Genomic DNA, 25,108 nt, shown 5'->3' with positions numbered 1-25,108 from the left:
CTATGTTAGGGTTAATATTTATTTTACAGGTAAATTGTTAATTATTTTAACTAGGTATAATAGATATTAAATAGTTATTAACTATTTAATATCTACCTAGTTAAAATAATTACCCAATTACCTGTAAAATAAATCCTAACCTAAGTTACAAATACACCTACACTATCAATAAATTTAATAAACTACAAACATCTATCTAAAAATACAATTAAATTAACTAAACTAAATTACAAAAACAAACAAACACTAAATTACAAAAAATAAAAAAAAAGATTACAAGATTTTTAAGCTAATTACACCTATTCTAAGCCCCCTAATAAAATAATAAACCCCCAAAATAAAAAAAATTCCCTGCCCTATTCTAAATTAAACAAATTTCAAAGCTCTTTACCTTACCAGCCCTTAAAAGGGCCTTTTGTGGGGCATGCCCCAAAGAATTCAGCTCTTTTGCATACAACAAATACAATCCCCCCCCCCATTACAACCCACCACCCACATACCCCTATTCTTAAACCACCCAAACCCCCCTTAAAAAAGCCTAACACTACCCCCCTGAAGATCTCCCTACCTTGTCTTCACCACACCGGGCCGAACTCCTGATCCGATCCGGGCGATGTCTTCCTCCAAGCGGCAAAGAAGAATTCTTCCTCCGGCGACGTCTTCCTCCAAGCGGCAGCAAAGTCTTCATTCTTCCGGCGGCATCTTCAATCTTCTTTCTTCGCTCCGCCGCCGCGGAGCATCCATCCCGGCCGACTGCTGTACTACGAATGATGTACCTTTAAATGACGTCATCCAAGATGGCGTCCGCCGAATTCCGATTGGCTGATAGGATTCTATCAGCCAATCGGAATTAAGTTAGAAAAATCTGATTGGCTGATTGAATCAGCCAATCAGATTCAAGTTCAATCCGATTGGCTGATCCGAACAGCCAATCAGATTAAGCTCGCATTCTATTGGCTGATCGGAACAGCCAATAGAATGCAAGCTCAATCTGATTGGCTGATTGGATCAGCCAATCGGATTGAACTTGAATCTGATTGGCTGATTCAATCAGCCAATCAGATTTTTCTAACTTAATTCCGATTGGCTGATAGAATCCTATCAGCCAATCGGAATTCGGCGGACGCCATCTTGGATGACGTCATTTAAAGGTACATCATTCGTAGTACAGCAGTCGGCCGGGATGGATGCTCCGCGGCGGCGGAGCGAAGAAAGAAGATTGAAGATGCCGCCGGAAGAATGAAGACTTTGCTGCCGCTTGGAGGAAGACGTCGCCGGAGGAAGAATTCTTCTTTGCCGCTTGGAGGAAGACATCGCCCGGATCGGATCAGGAGTTCGGCCCGGTGTGGTGAAGACAAGGTAGGGAGATCTTCAGGGGGGTAGTGTTAGGCTTTTTTAAGGGGGGTTTGGGTGGTTTTAGAATAGGGGTATGTGGGTGGTGGGTTGTAATGGGGGGGGGGGGGGATTGTATTTGTTGTATGCAAAAGAGCTGAATTCTTTGGGGCATGCCCCACAAAAGGCCCTTTTAAGGGCTGGTAAGGTAAAGAGCTTTGAAATTTGTTTAATTTAGAATAGGGCAGGGAATTTTTTTTATTTTGGGAGTTTATTATTTTATTAGGGGGCTTAGAATAGGTGTAATTAGCTTAAAAATCTTGTAATCTTTTTTTTTATTTTTTGTAATTTAGTGTTTTTTTTTTTTTTGTAATTTAGTTTAGTTAATTTAATTGTATTTTTAGATAGATATTTGTAGTTTATTAAATTTATTGATAGTGTAGGTGTATTTGTAACTTAGGTTAGGATTTATTTTACAGGTAATTGGGTAATTATTTTAACTAGGTAGATATTAAATAGTTAATAACTATTTAATATCTATTATACCTAGTTAAAATAATTAACAATTTACCTGTAAAATAAATATTAACCCTAACATAGCTAAAATGTAATTATTAATTATATTGTAGCTATCTTAGGGTTTATTTTATAGGTAAGTATTTAGATTTAAATAGGAATATTTTAGTTTATAAATGAATTAGATTAATTTAATATAAATTTAGTTAGGGGTGTTAGGGTTAGATAGAGTTAATATAGTTAATATAAATACTATAGTAACTATATTAACTATATTAACCCTAATATAATTAGGGTTAATATAGTTAATATATATAATGTAATACCTATATTAACTATAATATACTTAGGGTTAATATAGATAATATAGCTGGCGGCGGGGTAGGTAGATTCAATTAGGGGTTAATCATTTTAATAGAGATGGCGGCGGTGTAAGGGGCTTACATTAGGGGTTAATAATATTAATATAGCTGGCGGCGGTATAGGGGGATTAGATTAGGGGTTAATAATTTTTATATAGGTGGCGGCGGTGTAAGGGGTCAGATTAGGGGATAGATAAGGTAGATGGCGGCGGTTTTAGGGGCTCACAGTAGGGGGTTAGTTTATGTAGATGGCGGCGGGGTCCGGGAGCGGCGGTTTAGGGGTTAATAACTTTATTAGGGATTTCGGGGGGGGGGATCGCGGTTGACAGGTAGATAGACATTGCGCATGCGTTAGGTGTTAGGTTTATTTTAGCAGATCGCGGTTGACAGGGAGATAGACATTGCGCATGCGTTAGGTGTTAGGTTTATTTTAGCAGCCAGTTTAGGAAGTTACGGGGCTCCAATAGTCAGCGTAAGGCTTCTTACGGCTGCTTTTTGTGGCGAGGTGAAAATGGAGTAAGTTTTCTCCATTTTCGCCACGTAAGTCCTTACGCTGCATATTGGATACCAAACTGCGCGGGTTTGGTATACCTGCCTATGGCCCAAAAAACTGCGGCCGACGGCAGAAATATACGGGCGTAACTTCTAGGTTACGCCGTATATGTGATACCAAACCCGCGCAAATATTGGCGTCGCCGGCTTTTGCGGGCGACGATTTATATCGGATCGACCCCCTGGTCTGTAAAAAGCCAAGAATTAAAATAATCCTCTAAATTTTGTGGATGCTCTATGCAGGGCAAAATCAGAATTCACCATGCTTATCTTCTTGTACTCTACAAGGACAAAGCACAGGTGACAGCAATACTGAACTATTTTCTAGGAGAGGTGGGAGTCAATATAGAAAATTTGGTTTATATTAAAGGGACATGAAACCCAGATTTTTTTCTTTCATAATTCAATTTTAAGCATTTTTCAATTTACTTCTATTATGTAATTTGCTTCATTCGCTTGGTATCTTTTGTTGAAGAAGCAACAATGCACTACAGGGAGGTAGCTGAATGCATTGGGTGAGTCAATAACATGAGGAATATATGTGCAGCCACCAATCATTAGCTCCTATATCTACCTAGGTAGACTTTTTACTAAAGGATATCAAAAGAACAAAACAAATTAGATAATAGAAGTAAATTGGAAATTTGTTTAAAAACCACTTGCTCTATCTGATTCATGAAAGAAAAAAATAGGATATGATGTCTCTTTAAGTTTAGACTAAAGTACATCTGGATTAAGACAATTGGGGATTATGTATTTCAAACAATCATACAAATTAAATAATGCTTTCTTCCTAAATACCTTATATGAAAAATAAAATATTGTTGCTTTTTTTTTTTTTTAAATGAAAAATATTTTATTGCTTAAAGGGACAGTCTACACCTTGGTCATCTTAAAGTCTTACCTTAGATTAAGTTGCAAATAGCCTCCTGCACCTTTTCTATATAATGCAGCAGGAACAGTAAAATGTATTTTAAAATAAATATTGTTTCTGGCCACTTTGAAATGTCTGCCAAGCCCAGCCTCTGATGACACCATGATCTGGGCTGCATATGGCATCCAATCACAAAAGACTCACTAGTTGGATTCAACAGATTGTCAATGTTATTCAGCAGATTGCTTAGATGCAGCCCAGATTGTGATGTCATCAGTGGGTGGAGCTTGGCAGCCATTTCAAAATGGTCAGAAACAATATTCACTTTAAAATAACTGTTTTACTGTTCCTGCTGCATTATATAGAAAGTGTGCAGGAGGATATTTCCAGTTTAATCTAAGGTAAGACTTTAAGATGACTAAGGTGTTGACTGTCCCTTTAAAGATTACATGTTGCTTCATGTGAAAATACATTTTAATTCCTAAACAAATGGTAAAAATATGTTTTTGTAATAATGAAGTAAGACTAAACAGGGCTGCCTTATATTCTGTATATTTTATTCAATACTTTCCATAAATTCTCATTCTAGGCACAACATGTTTGCTACATCCATGCCAACATGGGTAAGTATATTGCATGTTACCATTTCTTTATAATGTCTTTGAATTTGGGGTTGATTCCAATCCTTAAGAAAAGCCTATCAAATTATTTATCAATTTAATAGTGAATTTTGAAGAAAAAAAATTATTCTTAAAGGGACATAAAAGTCAACATTTTTCTTTCATGATTCAAATAGACAAAACTATTTTTATCCACAGTCAAATTTACTTCTGTAATCTAATTTGCTTAATTCTATAGATATCCTTTGTTGAACAAATTGCAATGCATATGGGTGAGTTAATCACACAAGGCAGGCATCTATGTGCAGCCACCAATAAGCAGCTACTGACCCTATTTAGATATGCTTTTCAACAAAGGATATCAAGTGAATTAAGCAAATTAGAGAATAGAAGTTCATTGGAAAGTTGTTAAAATCAGCTATGTCAAATGACTGTACCCTTTGTCAAGCTAAAAGCTACTCATGGTTAGTTGTTCAGGTTCTACTAATGCAAAATTAAAAAAAACAACAATGTGGGCATTAAACACATTTGTTTCATGTCATTAGATTGAACCTGCCCTGGTTTACACAACTTTGCATCATGTGAGAGGGAGATAAAGGCTGTCTATTTACTGTAAAATTGACAGCAATTTTTTTTTTTATTTTTTTTTTTTTGTATATCTTTTTTATTATTTCAAGCACAGAGTACATTACAGGGCATAAGCCATATCAAAGAAATTTCATGGATACAACAGAGAGTTTCCAGTCAGTCATGATACAGGAGAAGAAAAAAAGAGAAACCCTTCCATTAATTAAAATTAAATAAACATTATTTATACAGTGTATTAAACTTGTCGTGTAATCCTATCTTATAATCTTCATGTACTCTTGTGCTGCAATTCCTACTAAACTTAAAAGTAAAAAAAAAAATGGGGAGAGAAAAAGAAAAGGAAGAGAAAGAAAAAGAAAGAGAGAGAGAAGAAAAAAAAGAAAAAAAAAAAAAAGGGGCAGCAAAACAGAAAAACGAACAGAGCAAAAGCCCAACAAGGGGAGGGAGGGAAGGAGATCCTGCTTATACCCATTTGCTTCGAATTATATTATTGATACCATGCAAAAGGAAAGATGTTGTTTAGAACTAAAGTTCCAAAAAAATCTGAATTATGGAAGCATTTTGTTAGGGAGTATTGTATATTACTAGGTTGTTCTAAAATTAGAGTTAGCCATTTATCAAAGAAAGCTCGAATCTGACTATCAAGCAGTGCGTTTGTATTTACTAGTTCGAAAGAAATTTGTGATATCATTGCCTGTTTAAACACTGTGAATGGAGGGGCAGTCTTCTTCTTCCAGCAGCGAATTCCAACATCATTTTTTTATATTGAATAATTGTATTAAAATTACTTAATTTATTTTGGTTTAAAATAACAGATATTAAAAGTAACTATTTAATAAGGTGTTATTATTATCATTATTCTTTATTTATAAAGCGCCAACAGATTCCGCAGCACTGCCCATGGGTACAAGGATAAAAGTACAACGGAGAAACAATACAATAGGAGACAACATTTTACAGACAAATACAGGGGTAATTGAGGGCCCTATTCCTGTGGGAACTTACAATCTAGATGGGTGGGAGGATGGGAAAGAGGAGATGGAGACTGCAAAGGTGAGAATGATATTAGTGAGGAGATAGATGAGGGTAACTTGTTGGGTAAGTTAAGTTAGTTTGTTAATGAGTTGGGTGATAGCTGCCCTGAACAAAAAGGTCTTTGGGGAATGTTTAAAGGAGGAGAGGTTAGAGGAAAGTGACAGCTCGAGGAAGTGCGTTCCAGAGGGTTGGTGCCGCATGAGAGAAGTCCTGTAGTTTAGCATGAGAGGAGGTGATGGTAGAGGATTCAAGAAGCAGGTCATTGTTGGCTCTTAGGGGGCGGGTTGGGGTATATTTGTTGATGAGTGAGGACAGGTAGGTTGGGGCAGCATTGGTGAGGGCTTTGTAGGTCAGGGTGAGAATTTTGAATTTAATTCTGCTGTGAATGGGGAGCCAGTGAAGGGACTCACAGAGAGGTGCAGCAAAAGCAGAGCATCAAGAAAGGTGGATTAGCCTTGCAGATGCATTTAGCATGGGTTGAAGGGGAGAGAGGTGGGAGATATGGAGGCCAGATAGTAAGTTATTACAGTAGTCAAGTTGGGAAATTACCAGGGAGTGGATTAGCTGTTTAGTAGTTTCAGCACTCAGAAACGGACAAATTTTGGAGATATTGCCTAGGTGGTTGCAGCAGGATGAAGAGAGCAATTGGATGTGGGGAATGAAGGACAGATTTGAGTCAAGTGTGACTCTGAGGCAGCAGACTTGGGGTGATGGGGAGATAGTGGTGCCGCCAACCGTAATGGAAAAATTAGAAACTGGAGTAGAGTTAGAGGGGGGGATTAGAAGTAGTTCAGTTTTGGACATGTTAATTTTTAGGTGGTGAGAGGCCATCCAGGAGGAAATGCCAGATAAGCAGTCGCTAATGTGAGAATTGACAGAAGGAGAGAGTGTAGGGATGGAAAGGTAGATCTGGGTATCATCAACATAGAGGTGGTAGTTGAAACCAAAGCTGTTGATAAGTTTACCCAGTGAAGAAGTGTAAATAGAGAAGTGTAGATGGCCAGGACAGAGCCTTGAGGTACTCCAACAGACAGAGGCAATGGAGAGGAGGAGTCACCAGCAAAAGAGAAAGAGAAGAATCTGTTAGAGAGATAAGAGTGAATCCAGGAGAGGGCCGTGTCACAGAGCCCAAGAGAGCTGAGAGTCCGTAGGAGAAGGGGATGGTCAACAGTGTCAAAGGCAGCAGAGAGGTCAAGTAAGATGAGTATAGAGTTGTAGCCTTTGTTTTTAGCAGAAAGCAGGTCGTTAGTAACCATGATGAGGGCAGTTTCAGTTGAGTGTTGGGCACGGAAGCCAGATTGCAGAGGGTCGAGCAATGAGTTGGAGGACAGGAAGTGGGTTAGGCGATCAAAAGCTAGTTTTTCAAGGATTTTTGAAGCTAGCGGGAGCGGTGATATGGGGCAGTAGTTTGCAGGAGAGTTAGGGTCAAGGGAGGTTTTTTGAGGATGGGGTGACCTTTGCATGTTTGAAGGAGGCAGGGATTGAGGTGGTAGAAAGGGATAGGTTGAATATATGAGTAAGAGCTGGAGTGAGGGTGGGAGACAGAGAAGGTATTAGATGTGAAGGAATAGGGTCAAGTGGGCAGGTAGTGAGGCGTGAGGAAGACAATAGGGAAGCCACTTCACTCTCAGTAGTTGGGAGGAGGGTGCAGAGAGTGGCAGAGGGGGTGACTGGGAGTGAAGATGGGAGATTGCAGGCTTGTGTTGGGATGTTTCTTTGGATGGTAAGTGTTTTATTGAAAAAGTAGTCAGCCAGGTCTTGAGCACTAAATGCAGATAGGGGGGAGGTGCAGGTGGGTAGAGGAGAGATTTGAAAATGGAGAAGAGTCTTTTAGGGTTTGAGGAGTGAGTGGATATAAGAAAAGAGAAGTAGATTTGCTTAGCTAGGTGAAGGGCAAAGGTGTAAGAGTGAAGAATGAACTTATAGTGCATGAAATCAGGTTCAGAGTGGGATTTCCTTCAGGCACGTTTAGCAGTGTGGGAGCATTTTTGTAGGTGACGTGTTTGATGGGAGTGCCAGGGCTGGAGCTGACAACGTGGGGCTTTGCAAAGTTGGGGAGGAGCGAGTGTGTCAAGTGCAGAGGAGAGGGTATTGTTATAGTGGGTTATTGCAAGGTCAGGGCAGGATATTGTGGAACTGTGGGGGAGGTGCATTTGAATAAGGTTGGAGAGTTGCGGAGGTTCTACAGTGTGCAGATTTCTACAGGTGTGGGGGCGAGGGGGGAAGTAGGTTTAGTCTGTATATTAAGATTAAAGGTGAGCAGATGGTGGACTGAGATGGGAAATGGGCGACATGCAACATTAGAGAGAGAGCAGAGATAGGAGAATACCAGATCAATTGAGTGTCCATCGCGGTGGGTAGGGAATAGGGTGGATTGTGAGAGGCCAAAGGAGTTAGTGAGTGAGAGAAGTTTAGAGGCAGCAGGGGCAAATGGTTTGTCAATGGGAATATTGAAATCCCCTAGGATTAGAGCAGGTGTATTTGTAGAGAGAAAGTAAGGAAGCCAGGCAGCAAAGTTGTCAAGGAATTTCAAGGTAGGTCCAGGGGGGGCGATAGATAACTGCCACTCTGAGAGAGAGGGGGGAGAACAGGCAAATGCAGTGGACTTCAAAGGAAGAAAAGGAGAAAGATGGAAATGGGGATAGATACTGATAGGAGCAGGAGGGGGAGAGTAAGATGCCAACACTGCCACCATATCTCTCACCTGGCCTAGGTGTGTGGCTAAAGTGGAAACCACTGTGTGTGAGAGCAGCAATGCAAGCAGTGTCAGAGGAAGATAGCCAGGTTTCAGTGATTGCTAAAAGGTTAAAAGCGTTGGAAACAAACATGTCGTGAACAGTTATAAGTTTGTTACAGACAGAGCGAGCATTCCAGAGGGCACAAGAAAAGAGAGGTGATAAGCGCTGCGGGTTAATGGAGATGAGATTGTTGGTATTGCGTGACCTAGAGTTTTTGCAGTGGGAGACAGAGCGAGAGTGTAAAAGTGTGGTGATTGCTGCAGGGCCAGGGTTAGGAGAGATGTCACCACAAGCAAGCAGTAGTAGCAGTGAGAGTGACAGAAGGTGAGAGTGAGACTTGTAGGAGCGCGTATGACTAGATACAGGAGAGTTAGAAGGGGAAGTGTTTCTAAGGAAACAGAGTAGTTCATGAGAGGACAGCATAGGGGATGAGAGAAGGGAGGGTGAGAAATGGATAGTGTGGGGGTTGTTGTTATAGGGACATGCAGTGATTTTTAGGAGAAGGGCAGACAGAGTGAGCAGAAAAGACATAGAGAGTACTGTGTAGAAGAATAGTTATTACATTTACCTGTTAGTGAGACTGCAGTTTCCACCTCCAGTTTCTAACTCCAGTGAGTAACTCTGTGAGCTACTTGTAACAGAGAGCCATGGCTCAATGAGCCTTAGGCCTGCTGTATGGAGTAGTGAAAAGTAATGAACTGATTCTGAACAGCTGTTACAAGCAGTCTAGCTAGCCAGGAGTTGCACACTTGCAAATTAGAAGGGGGGTGGGGTGGCTAGGATGTATTAAAGTTAGACATTATCTGATACAATGATTATAGGTAGACAAAGTGGAGACATAGGAATGGTTACCAGGGAATTCTAGCAGAAATAAAAGGGGCGTTTAAAAGCAGTCAAGGAGGCAGAAGCAGGAAGACATACCAGGGAATTCTAGCAGAAATTAAAGGGGGGTTAAAAGCAGTCAGGGAGGCAGAAGCAGGAAGACATACCAGGGAATTCTAGCAGAAATTAAAGGGGCATTTAAAAACAGTCAGGGAGGCAGAAGCAGGAAGACATACCTGCAGAGAGATGAGATGAAGTAGGATTAGAAGCATGTGGATATTGATCCAGTGAGTAATTCTGTGAGCTACTTGTAACAGAGAGCTACTTAGAATCAGAGAGCCATAGCTCAATGAGCCTTAGGCCTGCTTTATGTAGTAGAGAAAAGTAATGAACAGTGTTTCACAATGGCTAAACATATGCAAAGAGAGGGTGTGGTAGTGAGTGTGGTGTGGGCGAGATTAGTAGCGATTTTGCCCTGGCTAGTAGCTTAGGACATTTAATGTTGAGCCCTGTGTGTATATCTATCTATCTATCTATCTATCTATCTATCTATCTATATATATATATATATATATATATATATCTATCTATATATATCTATATATATCTATATATATATATATATATATATATATATATATATATTAGGCGATAAGCCTGCCCAGAGGGCAGTCTATGATAAAAAAAAATACAACCCCCAAGCTACAGTTACAAAAAATAAAAAAAGTAAAAATACAGAAAAAAATAAACAAAGTTATCCAAAATAATAAAATTAAACCTAAACTAATACCCCTATACAATAAAAGCACACCCTAATCTAATACTAAACTACCAATAGCCCTTAAAAGTGCCTTTGGTAGGGAATTGCCCTAAGTTAAACAGCTCTTTTACCACAGAACCCCCCAAGATAAAAAAAAAAACTAACACTAAAAAAAACTAAACTACCCATTCAGCTCTTTTACTGCCCATAAAAGGGCAATCAGCTCTTTTTCAAGCCGAAAAAACCCTAATCTGAAAAAAAAACACCCCAAAAATTAAAATAAAAAAGCCTAAACCTAAGCCCCAGATAGGTACTCACTGTTCCTGAAGTCCAGCGGAAAAGGCTTCCAGACTAATCCATCATCTTCTATCTTCATCTGGAGTGAAGGCAGCACAGAGCGGAGGTGCAGAGCTGTGTTCCTAATGCCTGGATCCTCAGAATGTAAGGTACCGCAATCAATTTGGGGTACATTGCATTCCTATTGGCTGAAATTTTGAAATCAGCCAATAGGATTACAGCTACTGAAATCCTATTGGCTGTTCAAATCAGCCAATAAGATTTCAGTAGCTCTCATTCTATTGGCTGATTTTGAAAATTTCAGCCAATAGGAATGCAAGGTACCCCAATAAATATGGGGTACCTTGCATTCAATCTTAAGTGTGCAGCAGACGATCACATGAAGAGGAACCTCCACACCGCCGCTGCTGACCGCCGCTGAGAATTGCCACATCTGAGAAGACCGCTCCGGACCTCTGCTCTGTGCCGCCTTTGCTGTGGATGAAGATGATGGACCTGCCTGGAAGAAGACCTTCTCCGCTGGACTTCAGGAACCGTGAGTACCTGTATGGGGCTTAATGTTAGGCTTTATTGTATAAGCTTTATCCAACTCTTGTTATGTATAAATAAGGTTACCACCCTATATTTAGGGTTGCCACCTCAGCCATGTTTTCCTGGATAATTATGAGTTACACATTCTGCAGGGTGTGCAGGGAGGAACATGTATTGTGTTTCTGGACAGCGCTATTTATATTCCTCCCTGCACACCCTGCAGCATGTGTAACTTATAAGTGTTCTTTATTTTAAGGGACAGGTGGCAACCCTACCTATATTACTAGGACACTTTTTGAAGAGGCATTGTAGGGCTGTGGTCGTTGTTTTGACCTAATTGCCCCACACTCAAAATACACAGTAGTACAACCCACAGTGCTTAATGTGCCTACACAATACAACCGTGTGTTCTGAACCCTATAAGATCTCACTATCCTGAATGACAAGTCTTTGTGGATGAACTTGTTGCAGTTTATCTGATATCTATATCTCCGAGCAATCTTTGGTGCACAGCTGCACCCTGAGCTTTGTCCAGCTCTACAGAAAATTGTTGTGGCTCGATCTGATCTATCTATTATCTGTCTATCTATCTGTCTGTCTATCGACTACTATCTGTTTGTCTATCTATCCGTCTATCTTTCTGTAAATCTATCTATCATTTGTCACTTTATCTATCATCTGTCTGTCTACTATCTATCTGTCTGTCTGTTTGTCTGTTAATCTTTCTGTCTGTCTGTCTGTCTGTCTGTTTATCCATCTCTTTATCGTCACGGACATTGAGAGGATGACCCAGATAATGAGGCATACTTCCAGATTCCATGGCTCTGGAATCTTGGACAGATAACTTGCCAGCATAACTCATAAAAATTCATAATCATTATTCATTTAGATTATAGTAAATATGAGAGTATAATTATTATTTTTTAGCAAAAATAACATATTGCATGCCAGATTTTTTTTTTTCTATTATCAAAGGCTATAGCAACAGATTGAATTACATCTCATCTTCAACTAATAACATAGTTAAATATTTTAAATCTATCTCTACTTTCCCTGGGATTGTACCAAACTAATCAATGCTCTTTACAGTCACATATTTTAGGGGTTTATTAATCATATATTAAACAAGAAAACAGTTGAGTAAAAGGTTATCACGCTTTAAATGTTTTTCTTAATTAAATAGTTCATTTCTGCAATATTTTGTCTTAAACATATCTTCATTTTACGTCAAATGGGACATTTCAGTTACAAATTTCAGTTATAAATAGGAGGATGAAAGTTAGTGAATTTGTTGCATCTAAAAGATGGTATTTTAAAATATACTACAGGGCTTTGTATTTTGATAAAGAGTTTTGATTATGTCTAAAATGTATTTTTTTATTTTACAGTTGTGGAGGTTTTATCTATCCACCTACAGAGATGTGGAAATTATCTTTATAAGTCAATTGAGCAACTAAAATTCAGATATCATGTGCACAATCATTAATTTACGCTAGAAAGAATAATTACCGTAACTTCAGAGTTGTGGTTAACTGTTTCACAAAATTAAAAAGTGTCACAAAACACAACAAAAATACATTACATAGTACAGTTACACTCATAATAACACTGTTTAATAAAATTATTCAAAAAAATATTGCACACAAGTTATATAGCTCAAAGATATGAGACTAACTTCGAGAGACATAGATATACATGTCTAAAGATATATGTGTATGTATGTATATAGATTTGTCTATATATATGTGTGCATATGTATTTATGTATTTATATGTGTCACCCCCACATTGCAAAGTTACTCACTAGCATCTAAATCTCTTAACCTAATACTCCATAAGTTACCCATAAACAGAGTCCTTATCTGTAAAAAAACAAAATTACCTTACCTTTAAAAATAAACAATCTAACATTACAAACCCCCCTAACATTACAATAAATAAAAAACTTAAATTACAAAAAAACAACAAAAAAATTACCAAAAATAAAAAAAGTTATGCCTATTCTTAAACTAAAGGAAAGTCCCATAGTACTTTCTCTAGGGGTGCACAAACTCTACTAGAATTATCCGAATAAATTGTATATGATGTATAAATCATTAAAACAATGCTGGAAGGTGTTATTAAAATGTATGAATAATCCCTGATTGGTACTAGTGGACTAAGGTAAGAATATTCAAATATATAAAATCACCTAATAAGCATTGTGTGTAATAACAAAAATAGAACAAAATATTGAATGTTTCTCAGAGTCTGTGTCATTGTTTAATTATCTCGTTTGTAGCTAAGAGGCTGCCCCACTTGAGACCGCAGGTGCTGGAGTCAATCTATGGATGAAACAAAAAGACAAAAGAGGCGCCTCATAGCATAGCTATGTTTGTAAAGGTGTGTTTGCTGAAAAAGGAATAATCAAACTCATGATTTGCGATGGCACCCACAAGAAATAGGTGCTAGAAAGACAGGCTGACACTTTCAGCAGTTAGCTCGCTTGGACCCCGTTGTGACCGCTTAAACCTGTACGTCTAGTTTCTCTGTATGTTTGGATAGCCGGATCTCCTATGTTATAGCCGATAATAGGCTATGTTTGATTTAAAGTTGCAAAAGCAGCAAGCCGCTCTCAGTGTGAGTCTGAAGACAGGGCCGTTCTGCACAAACTTCAAATGGAAGCCAAAAGGCTACGTCAGTGAAGCAAGGGTGAGTGCGCACCCCAATGAGAAGCCGTGATGTCGCTGTAACGTGAGAGATCTTTAATGACACGTGTTTCTTGGTCCAAAACTTTTTTCTTCAGGCATAAACAATAAAAAACATAAGCGATAATTTTAAATAAAAGTGACGTCGAACCCGGATGTGGTAATTATGAAATAACCCATCACAAGTGGCTACAATGTTGCATTTAATAACATGTAACATTCTTGAAAAGGTAACATTAATAACAATGATATTGTTTAACAATTGTACAAGCTACAAGTAAAATAACGCAAGTAGTCAGAAACTTAAATGTAACCAGCAGCAACATATTATTTAGTGTAAAAGTAATCTAACTAATAATACATATTAAAACTACCAAAATAAAAAATAGCATAAAATATCAAATATGGTGTTAATACTAAAAAGAGTATCAGAAAACAGCAAGTCCTTAATCCAGAACACAACGGCCCAATGCACGCCACTCCAGAGTTCCACTCCAAACTCTGAACAGTAGATAAAAAAAATCAAGGCAGAGTAGCAGCAAATAAAGGATTTATTATTTAACACAACAACAAATGCAGCAACGTTTCGGTATTACTACCTTAGTCAAGCAATACCGAAACGTTGCTGCATTTGTTGTTGTGTTAAATAATGAATCCTTTATTTGCTGCTACTCTGCCTTGATTTTTAAATACTAAAAAGAGCGACTGCCCCAAAATGGAGCAACCACCCCAAAAAAGAGCAATCAGCGTTTATAGATGGCTAATTTGTTGCCATAAACAATGTATATGTGCATATGGCAATTAATAAAAATGATAAAAATAAATGGGATGTGATGTCTGGAAAGTGAACTGGGCAAAGAATGCTGGAAATATAATAGTGACACGTATTGAAACAAAAGTGATGAAATGTGTAAGGTGTAAATGAGAAAGGAATACTATTTGTGTGCAGGTGATGTGATGTCTGGAAAGTGACCTGGGCGAAATGCTAATCATAAGTAACATCACTACAAAAACACTTATGATTAGCATTTCACTTTCTAGACATCACATCACCTGCATACACAAGTATCCCTTTCTCATTTACACCTTACACATTTCATCATTCTTTTGTCAATACGTGTCACTATTATATCTCCAGCATTCTTTGCTAACATTGCCTTTTTCACCACATACTTTTATTCATTCCCCAGTTACAAACACACTCATCCTATCAAGGTTATACACACTGGTCTTTTCCACTTAGCACAACATTGCTGTTTGATATGTCTCACGCACACATATCACTCATCTTCACATTCTTTCACCGACATCATCTAAGCTGCAACACTTTAAATTTATTTCATTTATTATTTTAATTTTTATCATTTTTATTAATTGCCATATGCACATATACATTTTGTATGAACAAGTTAGCCATCTATACACGCTGATTGCCTATTTTTTGGGTCGATCGCTCTATTTTGAGGCGGTCGCTCTTTTCAGTATTACCTTATTTTATACTATTGTTTATTTTGTAGTTTTAATTTGTATTATCAGTCAGATTACTTTTTACACTTGCAACTAAGATTTCAAACATAAATAATATGTTGCTGCTGGTTACATTTAAAGGGACACTAAAACACATATTTTTCTTTCATGGTTCAGGTAGAGAATACAATTTTAAACAATATTTCAATTTACTTCTATTTTCTAATTTGCTTCAATCTTTAGATATCATTTGTTGAAGAAATAGCAATGCAGATGGGTGAGCCAATCACAAGAGGCATCTATGTTCAGCCACCAATCAGCAGCTACTGAGCCTATCTAGATATGCTTTTCAGCAAAGGATATCAAGAGAATGGAGCAAATTAGATAATAGAAGGAAATTAGAAAATTGTTTAATATGTAATTCCCTTTCTAAATAATAATAATGAAAGAAAAAAATTGAGTTCTATGTCCCTTTAAGTTTCTGTCAACTAGCATTATTTTATCTGTAGTTTTTACAATTGTTAAACAATATCTTTGTAATTAATGTTACCTTGACAAGAATGTTAAGTGTTAGTAAATGCAACATTGTAGCCAATTGTGATTGGTCAATTTGTAATTACCACATCCGGTTGCTATGTGAAATTCAGCTCTTACGTTTTATTATCTATGCCTGAAGAAACATCCTCTTTGGGCCGAGAAACGCGTGTTATTAAAGATTTTTCACTTTACACCGACATCACATCTCATCATTGGGGTGTGTGCTCTCCCTTGTTTCCTTGACGTAGCATTTTGGCTTTCATTTGAAGTTTGTGCAGATCGGTCTTGTCTGCAGACACTGAGAGCAGCTTGCTGCTTTTGCAACTTATATAACATAGGAATTCCGGCTATCGACACATAAGGAGAAACTAGATGTCCAGGTTTGTGCCATCACTACGGGGTCCCAGCGAGCTGAACGCTGAAATTGTCAGCCTGCCTTCTAGTACCTATTCATCGCTGGTGCCATCACAAATTGTGAGTGTGATTCCTCCCTTTTCAGCAAACACACCTTTACAAACATGGTTACGTTATGAGATGTTGCTTATATCTCCTTGTTTCATGCATATTCTAGAACCCAACTTAAAGAAAACACCCCAAAATAAAAAAAACTAAACTAACACTAAACTACAGAAATAACTCTTAAAAATGCCTTTTGTAGGGCATTACCCTAAACTATGAGCTCTTTTTCTTAAAAAAATAAGTCTACCAAACTCTACAAGTACCCCCCATCAAAAAAGGCTATAAGAATAAACTACAATAAAAATTGCCCTGAAAAGGGCGTTGGCTTGACATTGTCCTTAAAAGGGGCATTTAGCTCTTTTGCTGCCCAGAAAATAAAATCCTAAGGAAAAAAAACACCAAAAACAAAATTAACACTAAACTCTAAAGATGAGTATCATCAAAGGTTAATCTGTGCGGCAGCGCCCCATCTTCATCCCAGTGGTGGTCCATCTTCATCCCGACAGCAATCTTCTTATATTCATACTGGTGGCACTCTTCATTCAACTTTTTATCTTCCATCCCCAACATCCTCTTCCTGCGGTCAACAAGCACACTGAATTTTTAATGCTAGGTACCCCCTTTATATAGGGGTACCCTTGCATTCCTATTGGCTGATTTTCAATTTCAAATTTAAATCAGCCAATAGAAAAAGCTTTCATTCTTTGCAGGACAATTTTGAGAGCAGTCATTTTTAGATTTCTTTAGCCTTTTTTGGGGGGTGGGGGGATTAATTATAGAGTTTGGTAGACTTAGTTTCTTTTAAGAAAAAGAGCTGACACTTTAGGGCAATGTCCTACAAAAGGTCCTTTTAATAGATATTTCTGTAGTTTAGTGTTTGTATAGGTTTTTTATTTTGTGGTGTTTTTTTTAAGTGGAATTTTAGAATAGGCATAACTCTTTTTTATTTTTGGTAATTTGTTTGTGTTTTTTTTGTATTGCTAGGTTTTTTTATTTTTTGTAATGTTATTTTTTTTTGTAATGTTAGGGTTTCTTTGTAAGGTTAGGGTTTTTTATAATCTTAGGTTGTTGTTTTTTCAGTAAAGTTAGATTTGTTAGTTTTATGGTAAGGTTAGGTTTTTTCAGGTAAGTTTTTTTTCTCTTTTAAGGGTACTGTTAGTTTTTTTTTTACAGGTAAGCTTAGTCTGTTTTGGGGTACCATGGGTTTTAGGTTAGGGGGTTTAGATGTTAGTAGATACTTTGTGGTGGTGTAGGAGCTACTAGTGTAGCAGGTACTTTGTGGTGGGCTATGTGGTTGTTTAGGGGTTACTAGTGTAGTGGGGTACTTTGCAGTGGATTATGTGGTAGTTAAGGGGTTATTAGAGTAGCGGGCTTATGGCGATTTGGGTTAGCGCGCAAGTATGTTACTTAGAGTGTTAGTTTTTTTCCACATTTCTCTCTCCATTGATGTCAAAGGGAGAGTGCGTTAACGCGGTCGCAATAGTCTAACTTTTGCTCTTTGCGAGAGTTGGGTTAGCTTACTTTTAACTTGTAATATGAGTGCTACCCAACATGCACAAAGAACTGAAGTTGAGTAAAGCTAGCTTGCAAGCTGGAGCAATAATTACCGCTCCACGCGTAATATAGCCCTTTGCTTTTTTTAAAAAAAAAAATCACCTTTTTAATCAAGTCCAGAAACTTATTTATTATTATTTATTTTATTATTTATTTTTTATAATAGAAATTCTTAAATGCAATGGAAATTAATCCAATTGCATGCAGAATTTTAAAAATTAAATCATGCTTGCATATAAAACACATTTTAAAATATACCAAGCAATCTTGAAAGCATATCAGTTTAGACGATGTCTTTGGGTGCTTCACCCAATGAAGAATGAAAATGAAGATTTGGCTTTGCTTGTGCCAATAAACTAAACTAATGTTCCAAGATAGCTTTGACATTCTGTTTTTATTAAAATGTTCACTATATAATAAAAAATATTTCCAAGGAACAAAATTACAGCTTTGCTATATTTGTATGTTAGAGGTTTTCCTTTTTGTCATTTGAGCTCAAGTAAATTTTAATAATATTTATTTAAAGCATTGAGGTATAACATTAAAAAAATATGAATAAGAGATATGTCTGTAACATTGTTTCTCTAAGCACAGACACACAGTCATAAGTTATTGATGAGGGGAAGAGAATGTCAAAAATGTAGTCATGCAAAGATTGACCTGGAAAATTAAAAAACACCTATTTTTGAACACAATACTGTTTTTGAACACAATTCTTTATAAATATACCAGAAAATGGATTAACTGTGGGATAAACCCTTAGCTTTATTTAACATATAGTGGGGTTTTTGTTTGTTTAGTTGTTTGTTTTTTAGTAGACCCTGGTTTGAGAGCTGTATGGAGGGTGTACATTTCACATTTATTCTAGTCCTATTTAAGACAGGATTATTTATTTACATGGAAATGGACTGCACTCTCAAACTAGGATGAGAGTGTAGTCCATTTCTGTGTTTTGTATGTGTCTAGGGAAATTACATCTACAAATGGCATGTTTTTTATATTTAATTTTTAATATGTGATTGTAATTTTCACTCACATTGTAGTGATTGTCACTAACAGTACTGGCATTATTAAAATTGCATTTTTAAAGGAGATTACTTAGTAACAACTTTTATAGTTAACTATTGAAATCAGTTTCCATCCACACCACTGCTAACCATCTAAATGCATCTTTTAACTGCTAACCATCTAAATTATGAGAGTGTTTTCCAACTAATTTATAATGGTATGTATGTGGATTTAGAATACGGCAGTAATCCGACTGCCTGTCCATGCTTAGTATCTGCTTGCAATGACACGTCACGCACCATAACCAAATATGGGCTAGATTACAGGTGGAGCGATTAAATTTGCAGTCTATGGAGAACTGTGTGTTCCCTGTAAATACGTATGTATATGCTTATATACATATATATTTATGTATTAATATGTGTATATAAGCATATAAACACATACATATATATGTATACAGTATATTCATATACATATCTATTTATAATTTGCTACCCTTTCATCTAGATAGAAAGATAGATAGAAAGATAGATAGATAGATAGATGATAGATAGATAGAAAGAAAAATAGACAACAGACAGATGATAGATAGATGATAGATGATTTATAGATAGATAGATAGATAGATAGATAGATGATAGATTGATAAATGATAGATAGATAGATGATAGCTGATAGATAGATTGATAGATAAATAGATAGATAAATAGATAGATAGATAGATAGATAGATAGATAGATAGATCAAACTATTAATTCTTGAACATTTAATTACCATTAGGTGCAAATGATAAGGGAAAAAATAATTTCCTGTGAGAATATTATTTCACAATAAATCTTTATTTAATACATCTGCACAATTTTCACAGAACATTTCAGATATCAGTATTTTAACTAAAGCAAGGGATATGCAAATGAGTTTCACAATATCTTACTTTTTTGCTTCTAGTGTTTGTTTTAACGCAGACATCTTCATGCCAGTGCACTGCTAAACCAGGCAGCGACACATGGTAAATGAGGTTGAAAGAATATAACAAAGTTCGACCTTTACAAATCCACTGAGATCCCTGCTTTTTATTTAAAAAAAGCAGAGAGAAATAGTGAACTGCCAGCAATACCTTTTAGAAATGTCTACCCTATTAGCACAACCTATCATAATGTTTCATAATGTTATAGTTACACATATATAATATATTTAAAGGGATATGAAATCTAAAAAAAACTCTTCTGTGATTTAGACAGAGCATAACATTTTCAGACAGTGATTTAGACAGAGCATAACATTTTCAGACAATGATTTAGACAGAGCATGACATTTTCAGACAGTGATTTAGACAGAGCATGACATTTTCAGACAGTGATTTAGACAGAGCATAACATTTTCAGACAGTGATTTAGACAGAGCATGACATTTTCAGACAGTGATTTAGACAGAGCATAACATTTTCAGACAGTGATTTAGACAGAGCATAACATTTTTAACCCTTTGAGTGCTAATGACGGCTCTGAGCCATCACAGAGTTTCCCACTCTGGTGCTAATGACAGCTCAGAGTCGTCACTAGCACTCTCCCACCTTGAGGGAGATCTGGGGGCTCCCACCCGCTCCTACCCCTGCGATCGTGCATGTAGAGTGACAGGCATCGCCGGGGCTTCCTGTTTTGCGTGGTAACATCACGCGCAATAATGTGATGACATCACCGCACAACTTTATTTATACTTAACAATGTCAAGTATAGGAACAGGGAGCATGCTGCTTAGAAGCCTGTATCTCAGGCATCAAAGCAGCTACAGACCCCCAAAACCCACCATTGGAAATATGATCGCCTAACCTTTCCATCAGTGTAAGTCTTGGGGTCTGAACATTTTTTAAAAAAAGTTTTAAAAAAAATTGTTCAAAAATAAAAAAAATTAAAAAAATTAAAAAATCTTAGCACCCAGGTGGGAAAGTGCTTAGCACTCAAAGGGTTAAACAAGTTTCCAGTTTACTTATATTATCAAATATGCTTAATCCCCATGGTATAGATACCTTAGTAGCTGTCTGGAGCACTACATGGGAGGAAATTCTGCCATCTAAAACTCTTGCAAATGGATAACATCCTTGCTAAACTGCTGCCATAAAGCTCTCCAGTCTCACGCACACTTCTGAGCTTTCATCCCTGTTTTTTCACGGAAGATACAAAGAGCACAAAGAAAATATAATAATAGAAGTAAATAAGAAAGTTGTTTTAAAATGCATGCTCTATCTGAATTATAAAAGAAAAAAATGGGTTTCATGTCCCTTTAAGCCTTAAAGGGATACTGAACCCAATTTTCTTTCTTTCATGATTCAGATAGAGCATGCAATTTTAAACAACTTTCTAATTTACTCCTATTATCGCATTTTCTTCATTCTCTTGGTATCTTTATTTGAAATGCAAGAATGTAAGTTTAGATGTCGGCCCATTTTTGGTGAACATCCTGTGTTGTTCTTGCTGATTGGTGGATAAATGTATCCAGCAATAAAAAACTGCTGTCCGGAGTCCTGAACCAAACAAAAAGCTTAGATGCCTTCTTTTTCAAATAAGGATAGCAAGAGAACAAAGAAAAATTGATAATAGGAGTAAATTAGAAAGTTGCTTACAATTGCATGCTCTATCTGAATCACAAAAGTAAATTTGGGTTCAGTGTCCCTTTAACTTTTGTAGTGCTCCTACAATAAATATCTTTTATTTATTTATATATTTATTTATACATTTATTGATATTATTTTGCTACAGACTAAGGAGCCAATTTAACAACCCCAAATGCAGCCATATGCTGCTGTTTCCATGCCAGCCTTCAGACTGCTGCTCCCTAACTCGTCCGCCACCTCTGAGGTGGTGGACAGCAATCAGCCCGATCAGATACGATCAAGTTGACTGACACCCTCTGCTATTGGTCGATTGGCCGTGAATCTGCAGGGGGCGGCATTGCACAAGCATTTCACAAGAAATGCTTGTGCAGCAATAAATCCCTCTCTTACCTCTAACCTTAAAGTGTAAACTTTTGTAACATTATTCTTAGAATACAGAAATGTTCCTGTCAGCTTTGAAAACTATGATAATATTTATATAAAAATTATATTATTCTCATGTAGTAATCAGGCCTCACCTCATTTGGCTGAACCTTCCCTCAATATAAAATGTCGAGAATAAAAGATTTTGTCGAGGGGGTTTTTAGATTTGCACTCGAACTTGTGAGAAAACAAAACCCTTCCATCAAATGCACTTATACTTATCCTTGGGAAGGTGAGGAAATTAAAAACTCACTGATCCCACAAACTACTTCCTTTAAAGGGACATGCCTGAGCGGCAGGAAACGCGTCAGTTGTGTAGGTCTGTTAGCTGTGCTCTGTATGTTCTTAACTTCATGTTGTAATAAACAGACTTTTTAACTTGCTTTGCTATCTCCCTCCTCATTCCACATAAGTGTCTACCGTTGCTGCTTAAATAGTTTTGTATGCCCATCTCAAAGTAACCCACTACACTATTAACCCCTAAACTGCCACAACCCCCATCTCAAAGTAACACACAAAGCAAAATTCATCCCTAAACCTCCAGAACCACCATCGCAAAGTAACCCACTAACAGCAAACTCCCCTAACCTACATGTAAAAAAAACCAAAACCTACAGTTCCTTTAAAAAATAAAAAACCTAACCTTACTTGAAAAATAAAAAAACCTAACATTACCGAAAACAACAAATTACCACAAAAAAAAAAACTGTTTTGCATATACTAAAACATCACTTAAAAAAAAAAACACCCGAAAAAAAAAAAAAAAACGTTATTGACGCTAAACTACAGCAGTAGCCCTTAAAAGAGCCCCCTGCAGATTCACGGACAATCAGCCGCCAGTAGGGGGTGTCAATCAACCCTATTGTACACAATTGGGCAGATTGATGTCCTCAGCCTCAGAGCAGGCTGATGAGTTAAGGAACAGCGGTCTTAAGACCGCTGCTTCTAAATTGCTGATTCTGGCGAGCCTGAAGGTTTCGGTGGAATTATAAGCATTGGGGCCGATTGATCGCTTGGTAAATCAGCCCCTATATGTTTAATGTCCCTTTAAGTAGGACCCTCACAGAACTGAAGAGCCACACCTCTTACATAAACAGACTTTATGAATCTAGCCCATTGTGAAGCTGGGTCATGTGGAGTCCTCTACCCCGCCGGAAATAAATATTGATGCCTAAGGTGTTCTGTGTAAATATGTGTTAATCAGATATATTATCATCTAATCTGAACTAATGACTCTGATAAAACACAGATGTTTAGTAAATATTTCTTGACAAGAATGAACTTCCTTGTCTAATTAAAAACATTTTTAAAAATGTTGATGTCTAGACATACATTGTTCAGGTATTTGGAAACTATACTTTCATTTTTTCCACAAAATGAGCACCAAGAAAAAACCCACAGTCTGAAGGATGTTACAAAATTTAGTGGATGCTACAAATAGTTTTGTCTAATATGTCTCATCTGTATCTAACAAAATCTAATATACGACACAAATGTTTTGCTGAGATCATGTCTAGTTCATATCCCATTGGGAGAAATGTATAAAATCTTTCTGTTTTAATAAATGAAGGTACTTAGAACATTAGATTAGTTGCCAGCTCTCTATCAAGTCTTTTTTACAGCACACAAAAAATGATTACTGAGACACCTGCTCAACCACTTAACCCCTTAGTGACCGAGGACGTGCAGGGTACGTCTGAAAAAAAAAGGCAGTTAACGCCTGACGACGTACCCTGCACGTCCTCGGCTAAAGTGAGTGCTGGAAGCGATCAAGATCGCTTCCAGGCACTATTACAGTACTGCAGGGATGCCTCGATGTCTGGGCATCCCTGCAGTGCTGTTACGGAGTGCCGGGACCGGAGCGATCACTCCCCCTTGAGTGATCACTTCCGGTTTTGCTCCACGTGGAGCCCGGCAGTGCAGCAGAGCATCGGAAGCGATCGGACACGCTTCCGATGCTCTGCTAGTGTGCTAAGTGCACTTAGTTAGTATATAAATAAAATAAAAAATGGGAAAAATAAAATATAAAATAAAAAAGCCCACATATAGCGCCCCCCCCCCCCCTCCCCCATGAGGCTTCCAAAATGGCGATGCCCGGTGCATCATGGGGCATCTGGGGGTGTCCCTAGCCTGTCTCACCATAGGGGCAAGCTAGGGTCACCCAATCTGAGCCTTCTTAGAAAAAAAAAATAATAATAATAAAATACCCCATTTGTCTGATCATGTCAATATTTGTAAATATTGACTCTGATCAGTGTGGATCTCCCTCCCTCTCCTCACTTGCCATTTTGTTGGAGAAAGAGAGAGATTTATTTCTTTTATTTGTTAAAAAATTTAAAATCCAAAGGCTCTTTTCAGAGCCATTAACCCCTAGCTTGCCAGTGATCACTATAAATCACTGGCAGTAGCACAGCTGCACTTTTTTTTGCTGTCTGTGCATTTTTAAGGGTTAATTTTTGTTGTTGTATTTTTTTTTAAAAACTCAAAGGCTCCTTTCAGAGCCATTTAGCTAATTTAATTTAATTTAAAGACTATTTAACCCCTAGCTTGCCAGTGATCGCTATACATCACTGGCATTAGCATAGCTGTACTTTTTTGCTGTCTGTGCATTTTTTAGGGGTTAATTTTTGTTGTTGTAATTTTTTAAAAACCTAAACGCTCCTTTCAGAGCCATTTAGCTAATTTAATTTAATTTAAATAGTATTTAACCCCTAGCTTGCCAGTGATCGCTATACATCACTGGCATTAGCATAGCTGTACTTTTTTGCTGTCTGTGCATTTTTTTAGGGGTTAATTTTTGTTGTTGTAATTTTTTAAAAACCCAAAGGCTCCTTTCAGAGCCATTTAGCTAATTTAATTTAATTTAAAAACTATTTAACCCCTAGCTTGCCAGTGATCGCTATAAATCACTGGCATTAGCATAGCTGTACATTTTTGCTGTCTGTGCATTTTTTTAGGGGTTAATTTTTGTTGTTGTCATTTTTTAAAAACCCAAAGGCTCCTTTCAGAGCCATTTAGCTAATTTAATTTAATTTAAAGAGTATTTAACCCCTAGCTTGCCAGTGATCGCTATAAATCACTGGCATTAGCATAGCTGTACTTTTTTTTAAAAAAACCCAAAGGCCATTTAGTTAATTTAATTTAAAGAGTATTTAACCCCTAGCTTGCCAGTGATCGCTATAAATCACTGGCATTAGCATAGCTGTACTTTTTTTTAAAAAAACCCAAAGGCCATTTAGTTAATTTAATTTAAAGAGTATTTAACCCCTAGCTTGCCAGTGATCGCTATAAATCACTGGCATTAGCATAGCTGTACTTTTTTTTAAAAAAACC

General features: G+C 37.2%; 1 protein-coding gene across 1 annotated transcript in view; it reads left to right on the top strand.

Moving 5' to 3' along the window:
* LOC128640813 (uncharacterized) overlaps positions 1-25,108 on the top strand; it is a 74,908-nt gene that overhangs the window by 36,719 nt on the left and 13,081 nt on the right. Inside the window, exon 2 of the mRNA XM_053693238.1 lies at positions 4,226-4,259. Within this exon, the coding sequence (XP_053549213.1) occupies positions 4,226-4,259 (34 nt within the window). The remainder of the gene's footprint in view (positions 1-4,225; positions 4,260-25,108) is intronic.

The sequence above is a fragment of the Bombina bombina genome, chromosome 10 (assembly GCF_027579735.1).
Source record: "Bombina bombina isolate aBomBom1 chromosome 10, aBomBom1.pri, whole genome shotgun sequence".
In the NCBI taxonomy this organism is placed as follows: domain Eukaryota; kingdom Metazoa; phylum Chordata; class Amphibia; order Anura; family Bombinatoridae; genus Bombina; species Bombina bombina.
This window is presented reverse-complemented; position numbering and strand designations above follow the sequence as displayed.